Source organism: Berghia stephanieae, chromosome 4 (assembly GCF_034508935.2).
Source record: "Berghia stephanieae isolate SIO BIC M18660-M18661 chromosome 4, UCSD_Bste_1.3, whole genome shotgun sequence".
NCBI classification, from domain to species: Eukaryota; Metazoa; Mollusca; class Gastropoda; order Nudibranchia; family Aeolidiidae; genus Berghia; species Berghia stephanieae.
Genome location: NC_088363.1, coordinates 53,376,175 through 53,402,540, shown reverse-complemented (window position 1 = coordinate 53,402,540; position 26,366 = coordinate 53,376,175). Strand labels below are relative to the sequence as shown.

Below are 26,366 nucleotides of genomic sequence, written 5' to 3'. Positions count from 1 at the left end.
CAATGTGTAAGGTGAACGGTTCATAAAATTTAAACAAGCAATAACAAAAGTGTCACAGTATTGTCAAAGGTACTAGTACTATAACAATTCTTTTCTGATAGGGTCAATTACCAAAGAGCCACCAAGAGTTGACAGTGCATCAATTCTAATGGATTCAACAATTGAGACGGAGAGATTCCATAATGACAGTTGTGTAGATGACACTAGTTTGTACTTTAACCTGAACAAAGTTGCCAGTTTCACATCCTTAATGATAAATCCTAAAGCACACAATTATAATTTTGATGTCAATTATCATCAGTAGACCCATGAATGATCTCTACAAATATAATATAATATACAGCACCCATTAATCCACTGACAAGTGCTCTATGGCGCTTTACAATCACTCAGACTATATAAAGGCATTCACACTAGCACGTACACACACCCGTACATCCACATACGGAAACTCTCATACGCAAACTCTTTACATGCACACTACTACCCTAAATTAAAACATAAAGCATTAATTGTCGAGAAACGCTCTTCTAAATAATTCGGTTTTCAATTTCTTGTTAAAGGTTTCTAACTTTTCACTATTCTCAGTATTATAAGAAAGGGAATTCCACAACCTGGGAGCAGTCACTAGGAAGGATTTATTGTGAAACAAAAGACTTTGAGGGTACCTCTGTCAGAAGAAACATACTATTAGATCTTAGCGATCTGCAAGGTGTATAATGAGATTGAGATACAAGATCGTTTAAATAGGGTGGTGACAGGCCATGAAGTGAGTAAAAACATAACACCTTGAACTCAATGCGCTGCCTTAACGGCAGCCAATGAAGAATTTCCAGAACAGGGGAGATAGGATCATCACGTTTTGATAACATCACCAATCTAGCCGCCCTGTTCGGAACATTCTGCAATCTTTGAATATTGTAATTGGGACAACCAATGAGCAGAGCATTGCAGTAGTCAAGTCTACCAAGAATGAAAGAAGTGACAAGCGTTTTAGTGATTTCAGTGTCAATCAAGGACCTAATGCGACCAATATTTTTCAGATGGTAGTGACAGCTTTGGATAATTTTGGTGATATGATTATTCATGGACATATTGCTATCAAAAAATGCACCCAAATTGCGAACATGGAAATTAGAAATAGAAACTTTGCAACCTGTTACATCAATTTTATCTATTTTAATACTATTTCTACAAGATTTGTTCTTTATACACAGCACCTCAAATTTTTCTTCATTCAATTTCAATTTGTTTATATCCATCCAATAGATAATTTCGACTGAAATTCTTCGAAAAACTATAGACATGACCTCTAAAAAAAAATTAATGCAATAAAAGAGGAGAAAGACAAGATACAATATGACTAATATTAAAATGGTGTTATTACTCAGGTGTCTTGAAGTGGAAGTATAAGAAATGTCAAATAAGCAAGTCATACATGATGACTTTCATCCTGTTAAAAAGGTTTACCATATTTTCTCCAAGATTTAGGCTGATTTTTTTCACAATCGCCCCCAAAAAATCATATATTCAACACCAGCAACTATTCAAATGTAATATTTACAGAATTTTTAGAGAAATATTGTGTAATATCTTTCACCGTCTGGCTACTCAGGTTCACATCAAACCGGAGACAATTTAATCATATTTTAACTCTTCCACTTTTTGTTACAAATCCTGACTTTTTGCATACAGCATCTTTTAGTCAACATTCCATAGAGAATACAATGTGGTAATTTATTGTCCGTCTATGAACCCCGTCCATGTCAAGGGTTTTTCTTGTAAATGATTAAAAATGGAATTTTAGGGACCTTGTTTTTTGTCTTCTTATCCAATAGAAAAGTGTAAAAAAAATTTTAAAAATTGTCAAAAGAGTCAACATATGAATATTTGTTTTTAAAATTTACGCAGCGGTGATGGAGGTTTGAACCCGCGACCTTACTAGCACGACAACTCCGCCTGGCCGGTGAGAGCGTGACTCTACCGTATGAGCTATCCACGATCCCAAAAAAGATCGTCTCTAACTCAGGTCTTTATTAGAGCTCTTTCTCTCTCTCTCAACAACTACTTGAGATCGCGGGTCCACCCCACATAACCTCCGTGAAGTTAGTTGGCCAGCAATTAAGCTTAATAGACAATATTCTCAACACAAACATATAATATAACATAACATATAAACAATTGAGATTGAGTATGCTCCGGTATTTGGGGTGAATTTTTAATTCAGAAAAGTGAGTGGAGCACATGTTGGTAACAACAAGAGATGAAGTGAGTATGAATAGTATGAGAGTGCCAGAAGACAATATAGAGAATAAAAAAAGTTTTCTTCTGGCACTTTCCTATTTGTTTATGTTACTCGACTATTTGAATACGATACTAATTCCACGCCTATTTTTTTTCCTTTGTAAAGTGGTATAGGATAAATATTAAATACCATCAGTCATCAGGAGATAACTCATAATACTAATACTCCATCATGATTACTATCGAAAATTTTCATTTTCAGAATTTTTGTGAACATAATAATAATATGGCGATAATCATCGAGAAAACACAAGATACTGAGGCCAAGTAACAAAGCAATCCTATGGATGATGGATGGATCTTTGTTGAGAATGAGGGATCCTTAGAATAATGCTACATCTGATATCATTCATGAATGTCATGAAACATTCTTCTCTAGAGAGACAACTGTCTTCTCTAGACTCGCACTCGCAGCCAACGACAATGAAGCCATTAGTCATTAGTATTAGAGCAATATTGTAAACAATGGCCTAATAAATAGTGGATATCAATTCAGGTATGTACCAAAAAACAACAAAAACCATGTTATGTTGATGGGACAAGGCAAGCTGTGGACTTTCGTCTGTTTACACCTTGGTGTTAGCTGGATACCACCATGTGTTTGAGGTTGGGGGACACAGAAAGTTCACGAGCATGGGAATATGGACGGTAGTTCCGACTCTCCCTTCGCGACCACAACTTTGCGCTATAGCGCAGTAAAAATGGAGGAATGACATTTTACAAATAATATGTTGATATAGTTGCTCTTGGCCTCTGTTCTGAGAAATAAATATTTTTTCAATGCAAATTACACCAAAACTTACCACATGTGAATAGCCATTACACACCATAAATTCAAAGTACGCATGCGCTAATTTGCGGAAATTGAAAAAAAAAACAACCTTTCACCCCTCGTGGAAGTTCCCTCTGTTACTCTGTCGCAACCAAAGTGTGCGAGTAGTTGGTTTTTCAGCAGTATTCAGTGTAGTCGAGTACAAGAAATCATTTCAATTATTATATAGCAGTAAAGTTAGGTGCCCAAAACGTAAACAATAACAAGTTGCTAGTGATTTCCGTTACGGACCGGAATAATTTACGCACAATATAGGTCTCCCAATTTTGTAGTTTGAGTTGTAGGCAATACACTTTCAGTATTGAAAATATGTTTACATAAAATCTAACAGTTGCAGAAATAATAATATAAGGCTAAATTATTATGAAAATCAGGCTCCGAATAATTCTCGTTTTGTTCACACCAGCGCAATAATTTGCTCTGGTCTAAAATAGATAGACTGTAACTTTTGATAAATTTTAGAAAATTTTACCTTTTGTTCCATAAAATATCCATATCTAGACATTATTTGATGCATGATCGAGTATTTATGAATATGTGTTTCTTTTGCCACCTAACAGCCAAATTTTAAAGGTTATTTTTTTTCTATTATTTACATTGGAACGTGAGCTGTCAAGACAGGAACATGTGGTTTGCCACGTGCTTCTCGACCTTTGTTTACGTTTGGGGCACCTAACTTTACTGCTCTATATTAAGATCTATTTGTATTTTTATTTTTTCAACAACAAAAAATGACCAATATCTAATTGTGAGCTTTAAAATATTTTGAAATACTGCACTGGTTTGTCATTCTGTCGAAAAATAATTTCTGAAGTTAAGTCCTCTTTCTTGACGCGATCCTCTATGTATCTTTTTTTTTTTTTTTTGTTAACAAGTATCTAAAAGTTATAGAGCAGTAAAGTTAGGTGCCCCAAACGTAAACAATAACAAGTTGCTAGTGATTTCCGTTAGGGACCGGAATAATTTACGCACAATATAGGTCTCCCAATTTTGTAGTTTGAGTTGTAGGCAATACACTTTCAGTATTGAAAATATGTTTACATAAAATCTAAAAGTTGCAGAAATAATAATATAAGGCTAAATTATTATGAAAATCAGGCTCCGAATAATTCTCGTTTTGTTCACACCAGCGCAATAATTTGCTCTGGTCTAAAAATAGATAGACTGTAACTTTTGATAAATTTTAGAAAATTTTACCTTTTGTTCCATAAAATATCCATATCTAGACATTATTTGATGCATGATCGAGTATTTATGAATATGTGTTTCTTTTGCCACCTAACAGCCAAATTTTAAAGGTTATTTTTTTCTATTATTTACATTGGAACGTGAGCTGTCAAGACAGGAACATGTGGTTTGCCACGTGCTTCTCGACCTTTGTTTACGTTTGGGGCACCTAACTTTACTGCTCTATTCGGATAACTACACATCATTTAAAAACTAGCATCGACAGAGCACTGTTAGCAAAAATCGATCCAATAAAAAGATTTCTTGTTTTACACAATCTTACTTGATATACTTCAAGTCGGTCACATTTTGATATAAATATTTACCGCTTTAAGGTTTTGAACTTTAACAGTCGGCTTGTAACAATTAGGTCCTGGGTTAAAGTCTCGCTATAAGTGGCGCAACGCTGAGTCCTTGGAAAAGATTCTAAATTCACATTTTCTCACCACATTCAAGTGAAAATTAAGAACTGATCCGAAACCGCGTTAACTTTTTTTAAAAGATAAAAAGAATGGCGAAGTACCTTTCAGGCTTAATATCCCGAAGTTCCTGTGAGAAAATGCTGTTGCTGACTAGGAACCAAGACGCCCATACACACCTGGCTAGTAACACATTTTTAGTGGATACTGTGTTTTATAAAAGCTCAGATTATTGTTATTACATTTATAAAAGTTTTACCTGAAAATGATAAAACATGGGGAGAAGAAAATTTAAAAAATAAGTTTACCGTCTAACCACAGTCATGCTAAAAATGTAGAATTGACAATGATTCAACCAGAAACCGTATCATGTCAAGTCCTCTGATGCAACCGTATCAATCACTTTATTCTGTGATTTCCATTTCTGAATGAGTTCTGAGCAACACGCACACAAGGATTCTTCTTTTATTATTATTATTATTATTATTATCATCATCATCATCATCATCGTTAATGCTATTATTATTATTATTATTATTATTATTATTATTATTATTATTATTATTATTATTATTATTATTATTATTATTATTATTATTTTATTATTATTATTATTATTATTATATTATTATTATTATTATTATTATTGAATTGCGTTTGATTTTTATTATCATTCGTTTACTCTCATCGATCCGGTAAACAATAAAGAATGTTCATTAGTTTATCAAACCACTTATTCATGCTTATCCAAGTGTTAAGTTACGTAACACAAATACAATTCTGAAATCATATCGATGGTTTGCGATGAAGTCGATGAGTGTATTTTATAAACAGCTTCCAGATCTAAGATGACCATTTTTTTTTTTTACAGGCTACGTGAAGTGCACAATCCCAATGTCAAAGATAAGCAGTATATCGAAGTATGAATCATTCATCTTAACAACGCCACTACCACATTATCTTATTCGTCTGTAGTGTTTCATTCATCCTGTTTTGCTGATAAAGGGGAAACCCGAAACGTCAATTTTATCTGTTTTCGTAATTAAATTGAAGCTTACAATAAATTTCACATTGTAATCTATTAAAATGATGGGAAATACGATCTTTGTGTCTTTTCAAAGTGAGAAATCGTATCTATTATTTTCTTCCACAATGAAGAGAAATTAGTCTCAAGTTCCATTTGTGTGACTATATATTCATTTTCCAGTACCTAGCTAATCCCGACTTGATATTGTTTTGAGGCGATGGGTCACATATGCGGTCCCTCGATCCTCTATGCCTGTGGTATCTTAAATACGTGAAAAATATGCGCCCTCGGATAAACGATGTCTGTGGTCTCTAAAACGTGAAATATGCGGTCCCCAGGTCAGCAATGTGCGTGTTCTCTAAAATAAGTGAACTACACATAGAATCTTAAAAATGTGATAAGCGAGGTTTCTTTGTCAGTGTAATGCACATCATTGAGTAATCTCTGTACACGTGAAATTTGAGTCCTTGTGTTAATGGTGGGATGTCGTTTCTCTTTTCGTAAAAAGCAGAGTCTCATATCGATGATGCGTGTTGGTACCCAATACGTGAATACATTATCCAAAAATTTTAACTTAAAATAAATAAATGAATAAATATACATGTTTTGAATAACATATTTTTGCCCTTTCGCCATGATCTCCGTGCTTGATTTATTCAGTGGATCTGATGGAACCCAATTCATCTTCATACAACACAAGCCGAACATTAAGCATCTATAATGGACTTGCACTTTTACGATTTCCGTCACTCGAGTCGAGTGGGGTAATGTTTTTTATAAAAGCATACCTTTCGAGGTTTTGAACCTCTGTCCAAATTCTTGCATTCGACCCTCTACGTCTAGCGTCCTATCTAAATTGGCAGCCAACAAGAAATTGTTGCTAATGTTTTAAGGTATCATAAACCGGGATTAACCCCCGGCTCAGCGTGCTTTATGGCTTTCTTACTACATCAATACCATTATTATTTAGATATGCTATACATATCATGTATGCAGTCAGCTATTATTATTATTATAGTTATTATTGTGACTTAAAGTTAAAGTGGTCATACGGGTTCCATGACTCGTCTCCTACTATCGAGCACTACAAATCGTCGTTTGATACCGTACAATATTAAAATAACCAGAATGTTAAATATCACTTTAGTGTACATTCAAGGTTTACATAATTCATAATTCAAACAATCTCGCGTTTCATTCATATCAGACATTACGCGTTCAACCATTCTGAGAAAGTAGCCTCCGTAGTACCCTGACCAGGACACTCGAAGCAGTAAAGCCTAGATTTCTGGTCAACAAAATGTGGTACATTAAAATTGATAATAATTGTGCTGTTTTTGCTTCGATAGTTTTCACCCTGTTTAATGTATTTCACGCAGATGGAGCGAAAGAGATTCGATTTAGCTTTGGAAGAGTTCAAGGTAAGTAATATCGAAAGTTAGAATGTGATAATTTTATTTCATCAATGTCTTTTATTCTCTCCCCCCTCCCCCACGCCTCACCCCTTAAAAATCGATTGTAAAATAACAACAACCAATATAATACATAAATATAGAAATAAATAAATTAATTAAAAACAAAAAACAAAGCCTCCAGCCCCTCCCCCCCCCCCAAAAAAAAAAAAAAAAAAAAAAAAAAAAAAAAACAAAAAACAAAACAAACAAACAAACATGGTATCTACGTTTTAAAAAAATATTTATTTATTTTTAAAACATTTCAGTCGTGTTTTTAACTTCTGGGCCCGATTTCATTAATGAGGAATACCTTACAAGTCTCTGACTTGTGTCAAGAACTTGAAAAAATCGAACTTCATGTGAGCTGGCTATGCAAGTCCCAGAATAAAATCGCGGCACCTTCGGACCAAGTTTGGCCAAGTTTTAGTCAAATAATGAGGCCGAATTTCAAGCTTAGTCTGACACTAGTTACTAGGATACACCATAGCGTCGACAAGATAGCAGCAATTTTTAGATTGAGATAGCTTCGGTTCGGAAAGAAAAGACGTCGGTTACGAATGACAGAGGCAAAAGTTTTCCTGTTGCTATTGACACTGGCTTAAATAAAAAATTGTAAGAAAAGTGAGGATCGTCGAAAGTACACATTGTTGTGAGTCAAAACTACAACAAAACAAACAACCCCCCCCCCCCCAAAAAAAAAAAATAATAATAAAAAAACAACAAAAAACAAACAAAAAACAAACAACAACAAAAAAAAAAACAACGAATCTAATCGGCTCGCGAGTTGCGAGTGAACGGAGACTCGAAGTGGAATGGTTCGTTTCAAAGAAAAACAACATTAAAAAATAAAAAACGATTAGAAAGTGGAGACAAAAGTTATTCTGCTGCATTGTAACTGACTGAAATAATGTGATTCATGAGAACACATTTTCCGAGTCTTTTCTTTAAAAAAATTTTTTTTTGTTCAATTTGAGTTTCAATTAAATTTTCGTTTTGGCCTAAATGTAGAATTTACAGTAGACCATCATTGTAGTCTGTTCAGTCGACTTTCAATATCACGTGATTTGATTAATCTTGGCCATTATGGCAAAGGTAAGTTCATATATGAAACGGAACGAAATATTTTCTATAACGGATGTGTTGCTAATTTCGTTTTGGAAATCTTTTGCGTTGAAAGTATGAGGGCTGGTATCTTACCAGCCCTCGTGTACTAGAGAGCTTGATGTTACCAGCACAAAATAGACGAATTAGTCACTTTCCTTACAACGCCCACTTCTAGCTAGTCAGAGACTAGAAAACAGTCATAGAATCCGATTTTTTAGTCACTTGCTTCGCTTAAGACTAGTAAATAACTAAATCTTGTCCGCTTACATCACATTGGGCCTTTCAAATCAGTATAATATAAATAACTCACCACCCCCACCCTCCATGTCTTTCGATTATCATTATTATTATTTTTATTATTATTATTATTATTAATATTATATATATATATATATATATATATATATATACACAAACATACACACACACACACACACACACACACACACCTCCCTCATCCTAACATCCATCCCCACCTTTTCGAAATAAATTTGTTTTTAAACTGAATTTTTCACGCAGTCATTAAGTTTTGACACCATTTTATTATAAACACATAAAGTTGTTTAGAATAGGTCCGATAACTCAAATTGTTATGGTGTCATTATTGTAATAAAAATACCATCAGACCGACGCTAAATATTGTCCAATTGATCCTGTGCGCGTGGCTAAGAAACTCACAGCATTGCCATCCGGGAATATAACGGACCAACACACAAAACTATGTGTAACATTGAACGTTTTTAGTCTGGTTAATAGAGTTTAGTGAAAATTACGCAAAAAAAATAACAAAGACCTGAGTGACGTCAACATCGTTCTATCTATACAATAATGTTAAATCAAGCCCATAATTACATTCGGTTATGACACCTGCAAATATGTACGTGGAGATATGGCACATTAGGAGAATAGATTAAGTAAGCATTGTGAAATCTGTTCAGCATAGCAAAAAAGCGCAATAGCAAGAACAAAATTGACGTCACTCAACTCTTTGTTATTGCTTTTAGATAGTCATTTTGTTGATTATTTCTCACAAAATTATATATATCAGACTATAAACGTTCAAGATTACACATAGTTTTGTGTGTTGGTATGTTTCATCCAGCTGGCGGGTGTTATGAGTATTTTACCTAAACGAACAACAGCAATAGCAACTGATGGCGCAATTTCACCATTATTATTTCCATTGTTTTCACTTTAAGGACAAGACGAATTAGCCCAAGACACTCGAAAACCATATTCAGCCTATTATGGGATCCCGTTCGCCACTCCCCCTTTGGGTAACTTGAGGTTCAGACCGCCACAGCCATATGTAAATAATGACCCAAATAAAATTATTTCATCACCTCTGTGAGTTTAACAATTTATAATCGAAAACTGTTTTTTAAAATCTACTAATCTCATATTTATTTTTACATTCAGTCATTTATTCGTTTCAATAAGTTCATTTATCAATTTATTAAATCCTTCATCTATAAATTCAGTTATCCATTTTTATAGTTACTAAAAATTGATTGAATAATTCATTATTCTCCTTACCATAAATTCAGTCGTCTATTAGTTTGGGTGCCATGAATTAGTTATCTATTATTTTAATCACCATAAATTCAGTTATCTATTATTTTAGTCACAGTGAATTCAGTTACATATCATCCATTATTTAAGTTACCATAAAGTCAGATATTCATTTTAAAGAATACGACGTCTTGAAAATCCTCTTTTCACTCTTTTTCGTTAATCGGTTAAATTATTTAATTCACGATCCCGTATTAAGCTTTCTCAAAATGTATCCAAATAACACGTTTTGTTGTTTAAGACAAAGTGAGATTCTAAGATGACATATCTGAGAGAAGGAAAGTTACATACACGATACATAGTTATGCTGCTTACAGGGAGTTGTTTTGTTCAAAATCAGTGACTACCAGTCTATTACACTTTTTCTCGGAAACTGAATTTGAAACTCATAGAAATTATTCACATAATGTTATTATGAATTATATTGTTTTCGAGTAAAATAAGGTTGCCGGTTCGAAGCTAAACACACACTCATTTGTTATATCGATGACATTGTTTAAAGTGTCTTAATGTAAAACAGTAAAGCGATCACGAGTGTAATCAGTGACTTAATTCATGAAAATGTTTGTAAAATTCTGGCCCCAATGTTGGGATCTTTGAGCAATGCACTTAATACATGTTACTCTCCGTGTCAAGTATAGATGAATTATTTGCCACAGGCAGTGATAGACATTGTAAAATGTCTAGTTATCAACAGAGCGCTCATCAAGCCAATTTAAAATAAAAATGGAGTTTTTATATAGCGCAATATCCACTAACGTGCTCAAAGCGCTTTACTTTACAATGGTCCCTGGCCAACAGCAACACTTAACATTCAGGACGGGACATGATGACGCCTGTTAACGACACTGTTATACATATTCTTAGTACCAATTGATGGGCAATCATATGGTATGATAGGTATATAAGAAAATAAAAACTTTCCCAATGAGTAAAACATATCGTAGTGCAGGATGTATGTAAAACAATAGTAAGTAGGGGAAGGATGTAAATATAATGGTTTGAGAGGACTTGAGCAAAGACTCAGTATAATATCTTACTTGATCAAGGATTGGGAGTTGAAATCTAACATTTCCTAGTGTCACGTTTTACACATTGGATAATATAATCCGAAAAATATATATTTCACTGACGAAGCACATAATAATCCTTTAATTTGATTGAAGTGTTTTTAGAAACGGATGTAAGATCACACTCTCAAATTTGATCTTCATATGGGTGATATAATTACAAGAGCAAATAAATTGGTTGGAATGATAAAAAAGTCTCTCTTATTTGGATTGTATTATGTTTTTGATGTTATTTAAGACTTAAGTAAGACCCATTTTGGAGTTTGCTAATTCATATGGAGCCCGATGTATAAAAAAACCCCAGTCCATAGCCGTGGGATATGTCCAAATTAGGGTCACTAAGTCGGTTACAGAAATTATATTATTTGCCTTATAAGGAAAGAATAGAAAGCCTTTCGTTTCCCTCTTTAAAGTAAAGAAGACTAACTCAAATTTAGAAGATCGTACACAAGATTGACAACATGGATTCCAGACAGTTCTTCAAATATACAGTTTTGACGTCAACAAGAAGTGGGATTTTCAAAATTTTCAAAAAGCGGTGTTCAACCTGAATACGTGCCCACTCATTAATTTTCAGAACCATTTACCTATATTTGGAACTCTCTCCACGGCTGTTCAAGAACTGCGAGGAATGACAATCGACGAGGAATTAGATCACCTTAAGTTTGAATTTGATGAATAATGTTTGTTTATTATACAATTGTATCATGCACGATCATACCAATGCATATCAGTTATTTATCACTGTGAAAGGGGACACCAACGCCCACACTATCGGGCGAATTTAGCTTTTATTAAGTATTGTATTATATTGTATTGTATTGATAGCAAGAGTTTGAGAAAATGTGATTCAGTTTATAAACATAAAAGTTTATTAACGGAGGGAAAATAGAAAGGGGAAAAATGATAATTATCTTAGATTGTATCAGTCGCCCTTTTTCTACATGTATTCACAAACACACAAACACATACATACACACACATACACACACATACACACATTCACTTACATTCACACACAAACACGCATGCACACATACACACACATACGCACATACACACATACACACACACTCACACACACATGCATGATATAAAAGTGAATATTACTGTTGATTTGCATAATCCAAATTAAGAACATTCCCACCCCCAAAATAAATAATAATAATGATAATGAAAAAGAATTTAAAAAACAAAGCAAACAAACATTAGGCCGGTGGCTTTGATTACATACAGATCTGCCTACGACTACGAAAATTTCGTAGAACTACGAATTTTGGGTCCTAATTGACAGTTATATAAAGATTTTAAATCCAATAAACTTCTTGAATACAAAGTTTTGTTGCCAGATCTAATATATAGGCGTTTAGAGCATTAATTAAATGTATTTGATTACAAATTGGTAACTTTTAAAGTTAGTTATTAATGTCTAATATGTTATCATCCTTGAAAACTACGAGCCTTTCCAATTTCAAGTAGGCGGGGCTGCACTTATGATGACAACCGAATCGATAATCATATTGTTTCGTATAGTGTTTGGTGTGGCTATATGTATGTATTATGTATTAGCGTTGGCAAACATTGTGTCAGCTATAAAAATATTTTTAAAATGTCTACTTGTCTATCTCTAGCTTAAGTTATGATATAGTGGCCATCTGTTGAATGGTTGTTATCATAACAAAAACTAAATCAACCCCAACTCTTACCAGGTTCCGGTCATCGTGCATCCAAGTCCCAGGCTTAGCCTCGGACATGAGTGAAGATTGTCTGCATCTTAATGTCTTTGTACCTCCAGATACACCCTCACAGCCAATGAAAAAGGTATGGCTATAACGTTGTCTAAATTATAAAATTTAAAATATCAAATAGTCTGAAATAATATGGTTGAAATAGTCGGAGTGTTTTTTTTTAACAAAACAATTCTAACCATACCTCGGACAATTGGTTATTTGTAACCATTAATATATTTTATATTCATTAGTTGTGGCTTGAGTATTACTACCAGGATGCCCTTCCCTTCCCCATTTAACCAGGCTTGTGACCAGCCTCATAAGGTGCTGGGTTACACTCCATAAGGTGCTGAGGCGGAAAAGGAGCTGAAAGGCTGGGAACGAGGGGATTAAGGGTAAGCAGATCGAAGACAGTATTTGTGTATCGGGCAACAGAGAACAGGACCACCAATAAAGATAGGAGAAGAGGATGTGTCAGAGACAAACCAATTCAAATACTGTACAAGGAGATGAGGACAATGAGATGGAAGTTAAGAAGAGGATACAGAGAGGCTGGAATAATTGGAGGAAGGTAACCGGAGTTATGTGTGACAAGCGAATTTCCGCAAAGCTGAGGGGAAATATATATACATCTGGTTGTAAGACCAGTAATGTTGTATGGACTAGAGACAGCAGCTACAACAGAGAAACAAGATAAATAAGTTGAGGTGGCGGAAATGAGGATGGTCGCTTGGCTGTACAAGAAAAGATAAAGTGAAAAATGAACGAATTCGAAGGTTGACTGAAGTGAATAATGTATCAATAAAGATGAGAGAAGATAGATTGAAATGATTTGGACATGTTAAGAGACGAGAGAGGGAGTGTGTGGGAAGGAACGTATTGGATATACAATTAGCAGGAAAGAAGGAAAAGGGACGCCCAAAGACTAGATGGTTGGATAGGGTAAAGGATGATATGAAAGAACTGGACATGGAAGAAGATGATGTTATGAACCGAGATACATGGAAATGTAGCATTCATTATGGTATGTGAAAAGCCCCAGACAATTCTATGTCTCAGACTGTTGATCCCCCCTCCCTCCCCAAAGACCTCAGATCAGGAATCGAAACCAGACCCTTTGGTTATAGGAAATGTACTCTGCCAGTTAAGCTATCGGGTTCCAGAATATGGGGCAATTATATAAAAGAATGTAAATAAAAAATGATACACAATGTCTTTCTCTGCCTGGTGCTTTGCCAATATTATGTTCGATACCTCTCTAATTATCATATTATGTTGCGCTAGTTTGTAGTGTGTGTATGTGTGTGTTTTGGGGAGGGGGGTCTTTGAAGGTAAGAAAGGCAGATGCTCAATATCAGCTAGAGCTAACGGGCAACCTCTGGTGTAATGGTTGCACGTCAGACCGTTAATCAGGAGATCTGAGGCTCGATCCCCAGTCGAGATGGCTTAATTTTTTGGGATGTTTTTTCCCCCACGTATTTTGCTTTCTTGCTTTGTCTGGCACTGTTTCATACACCCTTTTTCAGATCAGCTTGAGCTCATTTATTGATATTTAGAATTGTCGACATTTAGTTACATCTAACAGATATTATCTTGAGCCAGTTTCTAACTTTTCTTCTATTACAGGTAATGGTCTACATCCACGGGGGTGCATACGTCATTGGTGACGCAAGAGAGGCCCTCAGTTCTCGTCTTGTAACAGACTATAACGTTATAGTGGTGTCCATACAGTATCGCCTAGGAGTTTTGGGTTTTCTAAGCACGGGAGACGATGTTCAGCCAGGTGACTTAAAGATGACTCTGATAACAGTTGTTTGATTGCAGTTATATTATGTGCACAATATATCATTTCCACGGCTTAACCACACAATGCTTCAGTTGAAGGAATCAATCATAATATTACAATGGGGTTGATCTATATAGATTACCTTTCCATATACTCGAGGTCATTGGTCACATTGCAAAATGTGCTAAAAATGACCCACATAGTGAAAAGTGTTCACGGATTGAGAAATATCCGCCAACATCACAATTGGTCATTTTGTTCAGCATTACTCCTGGGTATGTTTACAACTCTCACAAACTTACTTACTTACTTATCCGAACCAGCGATCACCTGAGCTCTAGCCCTTCGGTCTTGTGCCATGACGTAAACTTTCACAAACAAAGTAACGTGTTTACATTTAGTGAGAAATGTCCAATTACTTGTACAAGCAAAAAAAAAAAAAATTAAATTAAAAAAAAAAAATTCACGTGATCGATGACTAGATTGGACGAAACCATGAGTATAGATCTCTCCTATGTCATCATCCTCGGTCTACCAGTGACTTTGTACTGTACGAAATGAAGGATAAGTTCCATTATCCTATGTAACAAATTAGGGATCAGGCACTGTTAGATAAAAATCTTTAAAAAAAAGGGTGTGTATGAAACAATGCCAGACCGAGCAGAAAGAAACATATTTTTAAAAATACAAAAAAAAAAAAAAAAAACAAACAAAACCAACAAAAACAAAAAACAAAAACAAAAACAAAAAAAAAAACCCCAAAACAAACAGATCATCCCACCAAAATTCATCCTTTATCGACTTGGGAGGCGGTCGAGGCAGGTTTGTTTTTTTTAGTTGTTTTTTTTTAGATGAGATAATTTTTATTTTAATTTTTCTTTCTGCTTTGTCTGGCATTGTTTCATACATACCTTTTCAAGTTTCCAACAAACCTCCAAAGGTGTATATATATATATATAATAATATATAATATATATATAATATATATAGTGTGTGTGTGTGTGTGTGTATGTGTGTGTGAGTGTGTGTGTGTGTGTTATAGATAAAGCAGTGAGGCTCATGCTGCGCTACTTAATATTATCAACGATATTATTGTACAATGTATTTTCTTTTCTAAAAGGCAACAATGGCTATCTGGACCAGATCATGGCTTTGGGATGGGTGAAAAATAATATTCGTCAATTTGGAGGAGATGAAAAGGATATTACCATATTTGGAGAATCGGCGGGCGCGGGGAGTGTCTCGGCGTTATCAATCAGCCCATTGGCAAAGGACCTTTTTACCAAGGTACATCATATTATTGACAGAAAAATATGTATTAGCAATAGTAAAATAAATTGAACATTAATTGTGTAGCACATTTCACAAATGCTCAATACGCTTTCCAGTGCCCTATTCATTCCCCCATCAGGCTAAAAGGACCCATTTTCTCCGTTACTTCAAGTCATCCTTTTTATACAGTACAAAAACTTTTACAATATCCGTCACTGCTTTCAGTTATGTACTCCTTCTCATCCGAAACGAGTGAGGCTCAGAGATATGGTCTTTGCTTCGTACCAGAAAGGTACCGAGTTCGACTACCCGCCGCGCTGTGTGGCCTTGGGCAAGTCCACAGACTACTAGGAGCAGACCAGGCAACAGCCACTTTTTAGTGGCTAATCGTCCCTGGTTGCATAAAAAAGAAAATGGCGGCGCTCGACCTCTCGTGTTCAGATTCTTTATGGGGGAGTAGATAATGAGTTCCCTATATGGCCATGTCAATCATGTAGACATCATTTGATGATATAAGCCTACCCTTTGATGTCTGCAGTCGCCTTTTCGTTTTCTACGGTCACTCATGGCTAAACAGCAGCGACATCTATATAGAAAAGTGAGTGGAGCAGGCACTTATGTTGGTAACAACAAGATATGAAGTGAGTAGAAAAGTGCCAGAAGACAATAGAGAATAAAAATTTTTCGCGGCGGTGGTGGGGTTTGAACCTGCGACCTTATTGGTACGACAACTCCGCCTGGCAGGTGAGAGCGTGGCTCTACCGTGTGAGCTATCCACGAACACAATTAAATATTCGTTTCAAACCCAAGTCATTTCTAGATCCCTCTCTCACCCACTTCTTGAGACCGCCGATTCGTTCGCCCACCACCATCGCGAAGTAATTTTGACCAGCAGCTAAGCTTAATAGCCAATATTCTCAACACAAACATATAACATAGAAACGATTGAGACATTGAGTATGCTCCGGTGTATGGGGTGAATTTTTAATTCAGAAAAGTGAGTGGAGCAGGCACTTATGTTGGTAACAACAAGATATGAAGTGAGTAGAAAAGTGCCAGAAGACAATAGAGAATAAAAATTTTTCGCGGCGGTGGTGGGGTTTGAACCTGCGACCTTATTGGTACGACAACTCCGCCTGGCAGGTGAGAGCGTGGCTCTACCGTGTGAGCTATCCACGAACACAATTAAATATTCGTTTCAAACCCAAGTCATTTCTAGATCCCTCTCTCACCCACTTCTTGAGACCGCCGATTCGTTCGCCCACCACCATCGCGAAGTAATTTTGACCAGCAGCTAAGCTTAATAGCCAATATTCTCAACACAAACATATAACATAGAAACGATTGAGACATTGAGTATGCTCCGGTGTATGGGGTGAATTTTTAATTCAGAAAAGTGAGTGGAGCAGGCACTTATGTTGGTAACAACAAGATATGAAGTGAGTAGAAAAGTGCCAGAAGACAATAGAGAATAAAAATTTTTCGCGGCGGTGGTGGGGTTTGAACCTGCGACCTTATTGTGTTCGTGGATAGCTCACACGGTAGAGCCACGCTCTCACCTGCCAGGCGGAGTTGTCGTACCAATAAGGTCGCAGGTTCAAACCCCACCACCGCCGCGAAAAATTTTTATTCTCTATTGTCTTCTGGCACTTTTCTACTCACTTCATATCTTGTTGTTACCAACATAAGTGCCTGCTCCACTCACTTTTCTGAATTAAAAATTCACCCCATACACCGGAGCATACTCAATGTCTCAATCGTTTCTATGTTATATGTTTGTGTTGAGAATATTGGCTATTAAGCTTAGCTGCTGGTCAAAATTACTTCGCGATGGTGGTGGGCGAACGAATCGGCGGTCTCAAGAAGTGGGTGAGAGAGGGATCTAGAAATGACTTGGGTTTGAAACGAATATTTAATTGTGTTCGTGGATAGCTCACACGGTAGAGCCACGCTCTCACCTGCCAGGCGGATTGTCGTACCAATAAGGTCGCAGGTTCAAACCCCACCACCGCCGCGAAAAATTTTTATTCTCTATTGTCTTCTGGCACTTTTCTACTCACTTCATATCTTGTTGTTACCAACATAAGTGCCTGCTCCACTCACTTTTCTGAATTAAAAATTCACCCCATACACCGGAGCATACTCAATGTCTCAATCGTTTCTATGTTATATGTTTGTGTTGAGAATATTGGCTATTAAGCTTAGCTGCTGGTCAAAATTACTTCGCGATGGTGGTGGGCGAACGAATCGGCGGTCTCAAGAAGTGGGTGAGAGAGGGATCTAGAAATGACTTGGGTTTGAAACGAATATTTAATTGTGTTCGTGGATAGCTCACACGGTAGAGCCACGCTCTCACCTGCCAGGCGGAGTTGTCGTACCAATAAGGTCGCAGGTTCAAACCCCACCACCGCCGCGAAAAATTTTTATTCTCTATTGTCTTACGACATCTATATAGATGCAGTCCTAGCTAAACAGCCGTCAACAATGAACTGAACCATCGTTGAAACACTGGAAGACGCTCATGGCATAGTTGCGTCACAATCACCACGTTGCTGAATATATTATCCAGGCAAGGTTGATAGGTAAAAAAAGCCAAATTATGTTCTTGTTACATTTGAAACAAACAAAGTATATCACAGATCTCATCTCATTGAGATATAAAGAATGATATAAAAATCAAGAAAATCGGCCGATAAATAAAAAAGTTGCTAAAAAAAGCTAAAATACACAAACGCAATTTTTAAAATCAAATTTATTCGTAAAACAGTTGGTTTTCAACCGATTTTTCTGAAATAAGGACCAATGTTCTTCTTTTTTCAATCTGATTTCAACAATGTGACTTTCAAATTCCTCAGAATTATATTTTTTACTTTTAGATTTTAGCTTTTAGGCCTACTCAAAAAGGTGTTATATTCCTTGCGTAACAATAGCGTAATACATCGACGGTGAGATTCACAATTCTACACGAATGGACGGTGGCGGTAGATCAAAGAGGTGTACCAAATTTATTTACCAACCACTTTTCTTAGTGCTAAAATTACAAAGTAATAATTTCGCGTAAGAAAAAATAACTCTCACGTTCCTATCTCTTTATTACAATAAAATTGATGCCACGAATGACAAAATCGCCCCACAAATAAGGGAGTTATAAATTATTCATAATATTCTTTAAAGTTATTAATATAAACCCGATCATTGGAGCCAAGGCTAAAATGTACAAGTAAAAGTGTAGTTTAATATGTCTAATTTGGTTTATCATCATAAACCTGGCCTTTTTTTCTATTTTCCGTCCACAAATCAAGGTTAATCGAGCTCAGTCAAAGTCATTCATATAGAGATTAAATCGCACAGCGTCCCGGGTTCCATACAAAAGAAAATGGCGGCGCTCGACCTCTCACTAGCCACTTTTGATGACTTTTTCCTACCTGTTGTCGTCTTTAGTCCTGTATTCTCTATGGGCAAGTCACCTTGCCCTAGCTCACTTTGCGGCGCTGTACTGAGACGACTCCTGGGTTATTCGAGTCTTCCCTTGGAATAGACCCTAATGATAAATATCCCCTTGGGAATGAATAAACGGAATTTAAAAATGTTTATTTTGGTTAAACTTGCCACAGCCAAATACACTACTAAGGAGACAAAGTCATGCGACTATTGTCACCGACTTGTTCACTGATCACGCTCAACATTGCTTGACTTTATCAAACCGAACATAGTATCCACTGATGCCACATACAACGATAAATAAATAAAACGGAAAGACCCCCCCCCCCTCAATAAAACAAAAACAAAAACAAAACAATTTTACATTGTTTCTTTCACCAAGCACATTCTGACGTGAAAATACCAGACTGCCTAGGTGGGCCACACTTTTTTCATTCTCGATACCATTTTGTGTCTTTGGAAAATCCTTAAATTTGACATAACATTACTCGACCCGAAAGTAGATAAAATCATCTGATATTTATTGTATCAACCTGAAAAATATTTCTGAACTCAAGTGATAGCGGAGACATTTAAAGGAAAATGTTTAAAATATCGAAGAAACAAAATTGAAGTCACTCAGCTCTTTGTTATTGTTTTAAGACAGCCATTTTCTTTGTTATTGTTTTAAGACGGCCATTTTGGTGATTAGTTCTCACTAAATTACATCCATCATACTATAAACGTTCAAGGTTACGCATAGTTATGTGTTTTGGTACGTTATATCGGGATGGCAGATGATTTGAGTATTTTACCTAAACGCATTGCATTAATACTGCATTAAGTAGTCAGTCTTCTGTCAAGTGGGGAGTTTCATGAAGAAAACCATGTTATTATTGAATGACATTTCTAATTAATAACCCGAGGTCAAGAGGTTTTGCATAATACTTTCATTTATTAAAAATAGTATAGTACAATATTATGTAAGAAATTATGAAGCAAAACACTCCTCAAAACCGAGTTATTTTTAGATAACTCCTACTCCTAAGAGCTTGTTGTATATATTATTAGTTCTATCAATTGATTCATAACTCGAATTCGTGTTGATGAGCAGAGAAGACGCAGACAAAGAGAGCTCTGTGTGCAAATAATTTATTAACTAGACCGGCTTTTGCGACAAGGAGCGGCGTTGGTTGCTTACTCGACCAGTTACTGTTGGGTTGGACCTTCTAGAGCTTTGGGCTTTTATAAAGCGCGTTATTCACTAATACACAAAAGCGCTTTACAAATGGCCCCTGACCAACAGAGAAACTTAACATGCAGAACAAGACACGACGACTGTTAGGCGATATTACATTTTTTTTCGAGAGAGATAGCCAGGTACTCATTTTACACTTGAGTATGGTGAGAGAACTTGGGTAAAGAGCCTTTTTTTTTTTTTTTCAAAGGACTCAATTAGCGCCGTTCAGAGCGGGACCTTCAGATACGAAAGCGAGTGTCATAATATAATATAATATAAACCATTTTCAGGGACTAACCATACTCACATATTTGCTTTACAATCCTTCAATATTTACCAAGCAGGCCGTTTGGAAGCAAATTTCCATTTCATGCATTACAACTTGTCTCCCGTACATTATCCGTCATTGCCTCAGACATCCATTCATACATACACGAGTCGTTTCGAGATTACTTTAAGACTTTAATCTGATGTCAAGACGTACTTTAAATTAGGGTCCCATCATTTACAAAAAAACAACAAAAAAACAAAAACAAAATCTAAATTTTGTTGAAAGGAGCGTTACACTTAAAAAACGCTCCACTCTCCTTCTCCCCTCTTATTATTATTATCATTTACAGGGAATCATGCAAAGCGGAACAACCCTGTCTCCATGGGCAATAATCAGGGCACCGGCAGAGTTGACTTACAACTTGGCTAAAAAGACAGATTGCCTCCCTTACTTCTATGTTCCAGGGTTTAGGTTGGTAACTATTCGTAGAACTCTTCCCGAATTGCTCGATTCCATTCCTTCCGATAATCATCTAAATGATTATCGTAAGGCTACACTTGCAAGTTGAATTTTTTGTCAACCCATTCTTTGAATTCATATTTGTCTGTTAAGATTCTCTCATAATCACCAGCAAGCTCTGTCACTGGGAAATGCAAAACAATGTGGTCTGTTGTCTGAAGACCTCCTTAGCAGTTGGAACAGGCCACCCAATTGGCTATGTTTCCATTTATTTTTTCATGCTGACAGAAATTCATCCGCGTCTCTTGTTAGAGGCTGTTGGATTGACGTAGTGCTTGCGAGTGGTGCTAGTTCAGCCTGGTACTATCAGTTGGGTCCTTTATAATGCTGTCTTGTTTAGCCAATTTACATTCACTCCTCCAAATAAGCCACTGGACCTAATTTTTGTCCTTGAGTTGTGTGTCAAGAACCGAGCCTCAAGAACATCTGAGTTTTCGACAGCTGCTCTATTGTTTTTTAAATAGTATCTCTCGCAGATATATATGCATATATACATACATACATACATACATACATACCTAAATACATACATACATATATACTACAACTACTACCACCACCACCACCACCACCACCACTACTACTACTACGACTGCTACTACTACTACTACTACTACTACTACTACTACTACTACTACTACGCGTACTACTACTACTACTACTACGCGTACTACTACTACTACTACTACTACTACTACTACTACTACTACTACTACTATAAGAACAACAACAGTAACCATAACTGCTACTACTACCACCTCTACCACTGTTACTACTACTACTACTACTACTACTACTACTACTACTACTACTACTACTACTACTACTACTACTACTACTACTACTACTACTACTACTACTACTACTACTACTACTACTACTACTACTACTACTACTACTACTACTACTACTACATTTACTAACCATTTCAATATTTGTAAATTTGTTGTTTTAAAAATAAATGATGATTGGTGGATAATTGGAAGCACGTCATTCGTTTCTCTCAATCTTCCAGGTCCTCTTACCACGAGCAGATTATGAAATGTCTCAGAGGCAAACCCATTAAAGACATCAATGCGCCGCCCACCTTTGCTGACGTAGAGGCAGAGAAGAAGTCCAAAGTAGATCTAGATTTGTCTCATTACATAGAGTTTGGGCCTGTCGTTGATGGGAATGTTCTACCAAAGGTTTGGATGTGAAAAACAGGCATTTCTGTTATCTATATTGACCATTCAAACTTCACATTAGTTTTATTTCTGTAAGATAGCCTAGAGCAGGACATGGCAAAAGATTAGAATATTATCATGTTTGCATGGTACGGTTCGAGACAAAGAAGATGTCATCATCATCATCGTCATCATCACCATCATCATCATCGTCATCATCGGCATCGTCGTCATCATCATCATTACAATCATCATAATCATCATCATCATCATGAACAACAACAACAACAATAACAACAACAAAAACAACAACAAAATAAACAAATTAATATGAAATTGCTCTTTTTGTTCATTCCTTTTCTTTTTGTAAACTTCTATCTCAGGATCCCAGGTACTTGCTGGAGGACCAGGATTATCTCCGTGATGTGGGTGCCTTAGACAGACAATATATCATCGGTGTCACAAATAACGAAGGTCTTGTTATGCTGGATTCTTTTATCTACGCAGTACCTGGAGGTCTGTTCATTTATTTATTTATTTTTAATTTGTTGCTTTCAACTGGTAAAGGACTCGCCGCCTCATAACTCACAAGCAAAGGGCAGGGCGGATTTCGATCTCTTGTTGGGTGATTTTTTCTCTACTTTCCACCCGACTTTGGTAGCTGAGAGTGGTACATAACACGGGAAGTATTTTGTGATAAACATATGTCTTATTCAAAGTGCATTAAATAATTTTTGATTATTTATCGCTAGAGAACACGGTATAAACATCCAAAGATTTTACTGTTATAACGAACAACTTTTGTTTTGTTGACTTTTTTACAAGTGTTGCTTTGATGGTCGAGTTATCAACACGTCTCCTCCTCCTATATTTCTTTCTTTCTTCTTCTTTTTCTTTTTCTTTTTCTCCTCCTCCTCCTCCTCTTCCTCCTCCTCCTCCTCCTCCTCCTCTTCCTCCTCCTCCTCCTCCTTCTTCTTCTTCTTCTTCTTCTTCTTCTTCTTCTTCTTCTTCTTCTTCTTCTTCTTCTTCTTCTTCTTCTTCTTCTTCTTCTCACCACCACCAACACCACCACCACCACCACCATCATCATCATCATCATCATCATCATCATCATCATCATCATCATCATCATAATCATTATCATCATCATCATCATTATCAACATCATCATCCACCTCCTCCTCCTCCTCATCATCATCATCATCATCATCAGCGTTGTCTCCACAATCCTCAATGTTTTGTATGTTTTTAAGAACTAAGCAATTTAAAAAATGATTTACTCAATTTAGCTACTTTGAGCAATTACACCGAACCTACAAACGTAAGAGATTTGATCCGATCGACTACGGAGAGTTTCCTGCCTGTAACAGTGAAAGCAAGCCCTGAGGTTCTTAATGCTGTGTCCTACGTCTACAGCTACCCAAGGACCCCCGAAGGAGATATCCATTTACAGGTATGGAATAAAACTCTCATTTCAAGTAAATGTGTATTAAAAAGCATGTTATCCTCTTGACGAACGGGTGTCTTGCCGGTACCAGTAAAAGGAAGCTCATTTCTCAATGCTGTCACATATATATCTAAAGAGACCCAAATGACTCTTAAAGAAATATGGTCTTGCTGGTATGGAATGAAACTCTCATTATTAGTATATCTATATTACTGACTGTTCTTGTCGATGGCTAGTGATATCAAGTCCTGGAGTCCCCAATGTTGTTTTCTACATCAGCATCCACCAAAAAAAAAAACAAACAAACAAAAGAGAAAGTGTGTTCAGATGAAACATATTATTTCAGCAGAATAACTTTTGTCTCCACCATACTTTCAAATATTTTAATGTTGTTCTTTGACGCAAATCATTCGATTTCGAGTGTTAATGTTATGTTTGATGTTGTTGGGTCCAAAACTGCACAGGCTTATTCTATTATAGGTCAAAGTAATACAATGCTCTGCTGCAGCTTGCTTTTATTCTATATGGGCACATTTGAATGTTTCTGTTTTAAACAAAAGCATTTATCTTATTGGCCTTGTTTGTTATATTGGCTCTCATTGCAATAATCCAGCAACTGGGACAAGCCTAATGTTTTATTCATATTCAGTAGTATAAAGTGTCATCCAAACAACCAAGCAACTGTGTCGAGTTTTACTATGATCAGTAATTACATATCATTTTTTCCACCAACAGAAAACTTTGGACATTACAACTGACACCAATTTTGTTGTTCCATCTGTCCTCTTTGCAAGGTCTTTGGTAAAAGCCTCCCCATCTGTCGAAATATACATGTATTTATTCGACCATTACCCCGTTGTAAGTATGTTTGATTTCTGCTTTAGAAGTCCAAATAAACGATTAACTGTATTGGACATTTTAAAAAGATGGTCACAAATCCATTTGTACACACCAGCCAGTAATAATATACAATGAAATCCGCAAAAAGTCAACACTAAAATGAGTACCAGGCCGTTCTGTCCGAAAAATGTGCCTAACAGGCGTCATGTCTCGTCCTACATGTTAAGTATTACCGTTGGCCTGGGACCCCTGTAAAGCGCTTTGAGACATTGAGTGGATATTGCGCTATATATCTTCGTGAAGGTGAGATTATAGTTACATGACAAAAACTAAAACCTCACAATACCGGTCGTATAGAACTTGAATATCACTTTAAATATTCTAAAATTAATATAACAGCGTCGACCCCCCCCCCAAAAAAAAAAAAAAAAAAAAAAAGCAACAAAACAAAAACAAACCCAAACACGGAGCGTTTCAGTCTCGAAATCCTTCTTCATCCCGAATTTGGTATTTTATTCTTTTTCGAAGCTGTTATATTCATTTTTGTTCATTACTGTTTGCAGTTCATAGTTTTCATCAGCTTTGTAAAACTCCAAATATTCCGTAAATCCCGACATGATACCCCGACAGTGGATCACAATTCAATGTCTCTGAACAAGTGTGTATGAAAGGTGCCAGACAAAGAAAGAAAGAAAAATCATAAGGGCTGAGGTTCGATCCCCATGCGAGGTAGTCTGGATTTTTGAGATGTTTTTAAAAAGTTTTTTTCTTGTATTTTTCTTTCTTGCTTTGTCTGGCACTTTCATAAACCCTTGTTTAGATCTTTATCTTACACCGGTGCCTGCTCCATAGTTTCTTGAAATTCAATGCCGTATGGCATTGTGTTCTATCTTCCACTTAATAGTATTAATATGAAAAATGTTTCGCTGAATAGCTCGCAACAAACAGTAACCAATTTCAGCGTTTTTATTTTATTTCCTTTTCCTTTGGTCCTTGGACCCCTCTTCCAACAGTTAAAAGACCCCAAATTTCCTTCTGGTGGGAGTACCCACGGTTTGGATCTTGCATACCTCTTTGACAAGAACCCTCTATGGCGTAGCCTAACCTATTATGCCGAATTTGACACCCCTGTTGACAGAGGACTCTTCAGCAATTTCAGGGGAGCGCTGACTTCATTTGCTAAAACGGGAGCTCCTGTTGTAGGATTATTTGACAGGTGGCCTCGCTATGAAAGAACCACGGAGTACTACATGTCCATCAGTGATTCACCCAGGGTCAAACAACAAATGTTCGGCCATCGTGTTTCTCTCTGGGTGGAGTTTCTACCTAAATTAGTTAAAAATAGCCTTCGACTATTTTCAAATGGTCCAGATTTCACCCTTTGAGTACAGTCATTTGTTGTGTTATGGAATGACGATATAAATTGCTTAAACGATAAATAAATATAGTATATAAAATATACCATTTTGAAAAATGAACAAATACGAAAAATCAGAGTTTTAGATTTCCAAATTATTTTTGTTTTAATTTCTATTTTGTTTTCATTGTTGATGTTGATGTTGTTTGTTGTTTTGTTTTATTATTTGTTGATAATAATTAAAATAATAATAATAATAATGATGATGATGATGATGATGATGATGATGATGATGATGATGATGGTGAT

At 36.1% G+C, this 26,366-nt stretch overlaps 2 protein-coding genes across 13 annotated transcripts in view; one reads left to right on the top strand and one right to left on the bottom strand.

The window, feature by feature from the left end:
• LOC144970816 (la-related protein 1-like) overlaps positions 1–3,190 on the bottom strand; it is a 58,956-nt gene extending 55,766 nt beyond the window's left edge. For all 11 annotated transcript variants that reach the window (XM_078910859.1, XM_078910856.1, XM_078910857.1 and 8 more), the window contains exon 1: positions 3,108–3,190. The gene's annotated coding sequence lies outside the window, so the exon portion shown is untranslated. The remainder of the gene's footprint in view (positions 1–3,107) is intronic.
• A 3,800-nt stretch (positions 3,191–6,990) lies between these two features.
• Positions 6,991–26,182, top strand: LOC144972036 (neuroligin-4, X-linked-like). Of its 2 annotated transcripts, XM_078913123.1 has the most exons (11): positions 6,991–7,230; positions 9,567–9,714; positions 12,719–12,830; positions 14,366–14,522; positions 15,646–15,812; positions 21,078–21,199; positions 22,263–22,434; positions 22,797–22,929; positions 23,703–23,866; positions 24,596–24,718; positions 25,714–26,182. In XM_078913123.1, the coding sequence occupies exons 1-11, from the start codon at positions 7,110–7,112 to the stop codon at positions 26,083–26,085; spliced, it is 1,791 nt and encodes a 596-aa protein (XP_078769249.1). In that variant the 5' UTR covers positions 6,991–7,109; the 3' UTR covers positions 26,086–26,182. The 2 variants fall into 2 exon arrangements, with proteins under 2 accessions (XP_078769249.1, XP_078769250.1); XM_078913124.1 differs by lacking the exons at positions 6,991–7,230; positions 9,567–9,714 and adding an exon at positions 11,065–11,186.
• Positions 26,183–26,366: the final 184 nt, after the last annotated feature.